Genomic DNA, 5774 nt, shown 5'->3' on the forward strand with positions numbered 1-5774 from the left:
GGACGCTGATAATATACTATATATATGGTCAGTCTCTAGGGCACTGTCCTGCTTGGTAAGGCAGTGTTACTGTCCCTTGCCTCTGCCATTCTTGAGTGACCTTTAAAACTTTAAGTGGAAAGTAGATACTGAACAATTACAGTGCAGTAGTTACTCCCTTGAGTAAAGAAGAATTGTTTGGTTTCTTAATGTTGTCATGTTTTTGACAGAGGAAAGTAAGTAAAGAGTAGGTTAGACTATTCGTGGTATGTGTAGCCTTTGGAAAAATGAGTCGAGCTCATTGAGAAAACCACTGTAGTACTATCTGACCAGTCAAAGAACCCAATAACTCTCTAGCGGTAGTATCTCCACAGGTGGCTGGTGCCTTGGCCAACCTATTGCCTGTATAGGACTGGAATAACACACCAATGCAACATGATAGACTACTCTTCATTTCGTTTAGTCGCTTCCTTTTTGTGCTATACTCATTTTTTTTTATAGGCCACTTGTACATAAGTTCAATACTTCTCGATACAATTTATATTTAGAATTTGTGTTTTATATGCTTGAAAATTTCTTTTCAATTCACCATTCTTTCCTTAGTGTTTCTTAACCCTGCCATTTTAGCAACTAATTATATATATATATATATATATATATATATATATATATATATATATATATATATATATATATATATATATATATATATATACTGTATATATATGTGTGTGTGTATATATACATATACATATATTTATTTTTTATAAACCGGATTAGCCATCCTTCAGTCATCAGTATGTACTGTATTATATATTGATAAATGACACAGAATACCGATATATAATTTGAATCTACCCTTTATGTAATTTTAAATCTTAAATTTCCATAATATCTACATAAGAAAGTTTTCCTCAATCGTAATGTGAGACCCAGAAAGACATGATATTTGTATAATATTTACTGCATTTAGATGACTTAGTTAAAAGACCTGACCGCCGAAGTTCTCTCTCTCTCTCTCTCTCTCTCTCTCTCTGCTCTTGCATTAAGACTTTCTCTCTCTCTCTCTCTCTCTCTCTCTCTCTCTCTCTCTCTCTCTCTCTCTCTCTCTCTCTCTCTCTCTCTTGCATTAAGACTTTGAGCAAACAGGCAGAGCAAATGGAAGAAGCTATGGTCAAACGGTGCCTTAGTGGTATATATTGTCCTTTTTGGGAAAGATTAAAACCTTTGCGCTAAGGAGACACTTTTCCTAGAAAAGCAATTCTGCTAAAAGCCGGGATGGGAAAAAAAATGGAAGTTGTTTATTTGTGTGGTTGTGTATACATAAAGAGAGATAGAGGGATAATATATATATATATATATATATATATATATATGTATATATGTATATATAATATATACATATATGTTTATATATATATATATATATATATATATATATATATGTATATATATATATATATATATATATATATATATATATATATATATATATATATATATATATACATACACACACGAGTTACTTTGGACGTATAAATACCTATTGTAATGGAAAAACAAGAAATACATAAAGAAAGAAAAATGGGAATTTCTATTGCTTAAGATACGGGACATGAAATTAGCATAACAATAGTAATAATGATAATAATAATAATCAATTGATATTATTCCAAAGGTGGTGATTGGAAATTGCATAGAATACTTTTTTTATAACAAAAGTGAGGAGACATATCTTTTTACTTTGTCCACTTTGCCTGATGGAGCTAAAGGTTTTAAATGGTAAAAGTTGTGTTTACCCTATGTTTTTTGGTTGAGATTTAGAACGAGGGTTGCATACACTTCGGGGAAAATGTATGTTAGGCCATTTCCTGTCCCCTGCTCTAAAACGTAGCCGGCTACGCTCACGAATTTAACGGTAAGAACATCAGTTTAATGTCCTGGCATGGGAGAGAGAGAGAGAGAGAGAGACTGGTCATTAGTTTCCAAGGGTAATTACTAGATTCTGTACGGGAATTCATTATTACCCATTTGTATGCTAATTCTTTTGAGGGGTGGCAAGCTAAGGGAATTTGGAATTTTCCCAATAGAGGTTTTCTATGCCATTATAGGTAGTGCATAAGCTGCATAGGTTTGACTATGGGGGATTCAAAATATGCATGATAATAAGTTATACACTGCACATAAGTTTTAATGTTGTTACTTAGCTTGGAATATTTTATATTAATTATTCCTTATTTCTTATGTAGTTTTTTCCTTATTTCATTTCCTCACTTGAATATTTTCCCTGTTGGATCCCTTGGTCTTATAGCCTCCTGCTTTCCCAACTAGGGTTATAGCTTATCTAAAAATAATAATAATAATAATAATAATAATAATAATCATTGATTCATATTCTTGAAAATAAAAAGGTTTTCAATTGCCTTTTTGAAGAAAAGTGTACATTGTATTTGTATATTTTGTTTTTTTCCATGATTTTTCTTTATTTTACATTTGAAGAAATTATTTATCTTAAAGATCTTTCTGCATTCTAGTTTTTCCAGGACATCAGGATACCATGTAACAGTTTGTCACTATATTTTCTTAGCAGTTCTTTCAACCGATAACTTTGCAACCTGTTTTAGTAAGCAAAATGCGATAGTGAGACCGGCATACGAACTAACACACAGAGAGAGAGAGAGAGAGAGAGAGAGAGAGAGAGAGAGAGAGAGAGAGAGAGAGAGAGAGAGAGAGAGAGAGAATATGTATTTTGCCGAGAAAATTTTTGCTAACTTGACTTGTTTTTCCTTTGTATTCTGATTACATTTATTCTACATCTGGTATTTCTTATATTGCTTGGGTGGTTACTTCTAGCCGAACTTAACATTTTTATCCTTTTTATCATTACTGTCGGGAGATGAAAAGTGAAATCTTAACTTTGCACTGTTAAAAATTTCCATTAAAAAACGGTAAATGTCTGGTAACATTTATTCCAGGATTTTTACCCCTTTAAAAACGGAGATATTGGCGTAAACTAGTTATGTTATGGTCACCAACCCGTAAAATATAACAAAATAAGGTAAAATTACGGTCTCCTGTGTTTTACTGAAATACGGTTGAGAACGGTGAATTTCGATTAAAAATGCCGGTTTTTTTTTTTTTCCTAACAGAGTATTGCGTTATATATTTCTTCAAATTGTGACGTTTATATGGTAATACTAGTGTACGCGACCCGTCGAAAATGACAACTGAATATTTGCATACGTATGTACACGCTCGCCCGCGCACACAGATTCAACCGTTCCCAACCCTTTTCCTGTCGGGATACCCTCTCTCACCAGGGTATGACTACTCTATTCCCCACCCGAGGGACGGGCCCGGGGAGAGACCGAGTAGTCATATGTTTGGCAATGATGGTAAGCGTGACTGGAAATTACACACACACCCACACACACACACACACACACACATATATATATATATATATATATATATATATATATATATATATATATATATATATATCCAGACACTAGCTCTTTGTTATATAGGAGAGATAAGGTACAGAAGGATTATAAAGAAACTATTGATAAGAAAGAGAGATAAGTTACAGCAAGATAATGGAAAACTCTCCATCAATTTTGTTGTCGATTCCATTTTATAAATGATATAAATGTCATTTTTTCATGGTCGTTTTTTCCCTATCATTTAGATTCTGTCACCGTTGCTATTTATTTCATCATAAGATTTGGCAAACAATAATGTAGAATTTCTTATCTGTCTCAGAGAGGAGTCCTAACCCCCTATCCCCAGACTGTAGGTGGTGGGAGCGTCATTGGGAATGTGAAGGCATTCTGTGATTCAGGATTTATTAGGATATTAGGATTCCCTTAGCAGATGGCTAGTCTCTCTCTCTCTCTCTCTCTCTCTCTCTCTCTCTCTCTCTCTCTCTCTCTCTCTCTCTTATAGTAGCAAATGATGGATTTGAACGTTTTATTTTCCCTGGACTCGTCCCTATGAGGGGAAATTGTCCTGTAGCGTCCCTGACTGGCGATTCCCAGACTGGGGTTCGACTCCTGCTCAAACACGTTAGTTCCTTTGGTCACTGCAACCTCACCATCCTTGTGAGCTAAGGATGGGGGTTTGGGGGGAGCCTATACAGTAGGTCTACTTGCCAAGTCATAAGCAGCCATTGCCTGGCCCTCCCTGGGGTGGGGAGGGGGCTTGGGCGCTTGTTATATGTATATATGGTTAATCTCTAGGACATTGTCACTGTCCATTGCCTCTGCCATTCATGAGCTGTCTTTAAACGTTGATTATAGTTGGAAATCCAGGGTCTTTCCTCTATGTAGTTTTTGTATGGCCATCCCACATACGAGCCTTCGCTATTACACATTCTCTGATCATCTTCATAGTTCCCGTCCCCTTCCTGGTATTACTCAGAAATTTCTGAATTACGTTTAGTTAGCAGTCCTTTTTATGGTAGGTTTTAATTACTAATTCTCTTTTAACTCTTTTTCCTTCTGGTTGTTTGCTACTCGAGAAATTGTAGTGATAAATAAATCTTTCTATTCTAACATTGTTTGGATGAATATTTTCAGGAAACTTAGTGTGAGTTGGTTTTTGTGTAGACCAGATTTATATTCAGAAAGGTATATTGAAAGTGATATTATACAGTTGGATACAGGAGTTCCAGTACACCTCCCTTTGTGGAAGTGCACTCTTTTAAATCACTACTGAGCAGATAGTTCCATTCTGTAACTCCTCCCACCACTGATACCATCTCTCACTACGCTTACCTCTTTGGTTACTCTCCGTGCAGTATGAGTGTGACGGAATGCACTTAGAGAGTGAGGTATGCCAGAAATTCCTGTATCCAACTGTACATATAGTTTTAGTGAAGATTTAAAAGTCAATATAAATTTAAGGCCAAAATTTGAACTCAGAAGTGGTAAATGATAACTAATTCAAAAAATGACAGATAATCTTCCCCACCGTTATACATACGTTAAGGGGTCGGTTGCCTGATGCGCCCTCTCAAATGCCTTCGAGCAAAGGCATCCTCTTCCACCAAACCTCTTCTCTCCATATCATCCTTCACCTTATCTCACCATCTAATACATTAAGGGGTTGGTTGCCTGATGCGCCCTCTCCAATGCCTTCCATCAAAGACATCCTCTTCCACCAAACCTCTTCTCTCCATATCATCCTTCACCTTATCTTGCCATCTAATACATTAAGGGGTCGGTTGCCTGATGCTCCCTCTCCAATGCCTTCGATCAAAGGCATCCTCTTCCACCAAACCTCTTCTCTCCATATCATCCTTCACCTTATCTCGCCATCTAGTTCTCTGCCTCCCTCTCGATCTTCTCACCCATACACTTACCTCCCAAGCCCTCCTCACTCCCTAACAGATAATATAACCTAACAAATGTAAACAGCTTTTAATTTAGATTTTTATTTCTCCACAGTAGCTCAATCTCGCAAGGCGTGTGTGGACGAGGTACTGTGTTCCACCATCTGCGAGTATGGGTACCAGGTCAGCGAGGACGGATGCCCCTCCTGTGATTGCGATGACCCTTGCCAGGAACTCACTTGCCCAGTCAACTCCACCTGCGTGATGAGATCCAATTCGGATTGCGATGAGCATGGCTGCTCTGCTACTCCTATGTGTAAGTTTTTCTATAATTGATTTTTTTAAAGATTTCTGTTTTTTCTTTGTAGTTTGTTATGTTTTAGTATGGCTGACAAATTTTTGTGTTCTAGAGGTGAAAGAGTTTTGCATTTTATTATAACTATTAGCTAAATGTTGTGGT

The 5774-nt window shown here is 36.3% G+C and overlaps 1 protein-coding gene across 7 annotated transcripts in view; it reads left to right on the forward strand.

Annotated features, from left to right (window-relative positions):
• LOC137658639 (uncharacterized) overlaps window positions 1–5774 on the forward strand; it is a 189780-nt gene that overhangs the window by 130166 nt on the left and 53840 nt on the right. For all 7 annotated transcript variants that reach the window (XM_068393578.1, XM_068393587.1, XM_068393611.1 and 4 more), the window contains exon 7: window positions 5430–5630. In XM_068393578.1, the coding sequence (XP_068249679.1) occupies window positions 5430–5630 (201 nt within the window). The remainder of the gene's footprint in view (window positions 1–5429; window positions 5631–5774) is intronic.

The sequence above is a fragment of the Palaemon carinicauda genome, chromosome 1 (genome assembly GCF_036898095.1).
Source record: "Palaemon carinicauda isolate YSFRI2023 chromosome 1, ASM3689809v2, whole genome shotgun sequence".
Lineage (NCBI taxonomy): Eukaryota > Metazoa > Arthropoda > Malacostraca > Decapoda > Palaemonidae > Palaemon > Palaemon carinicauda.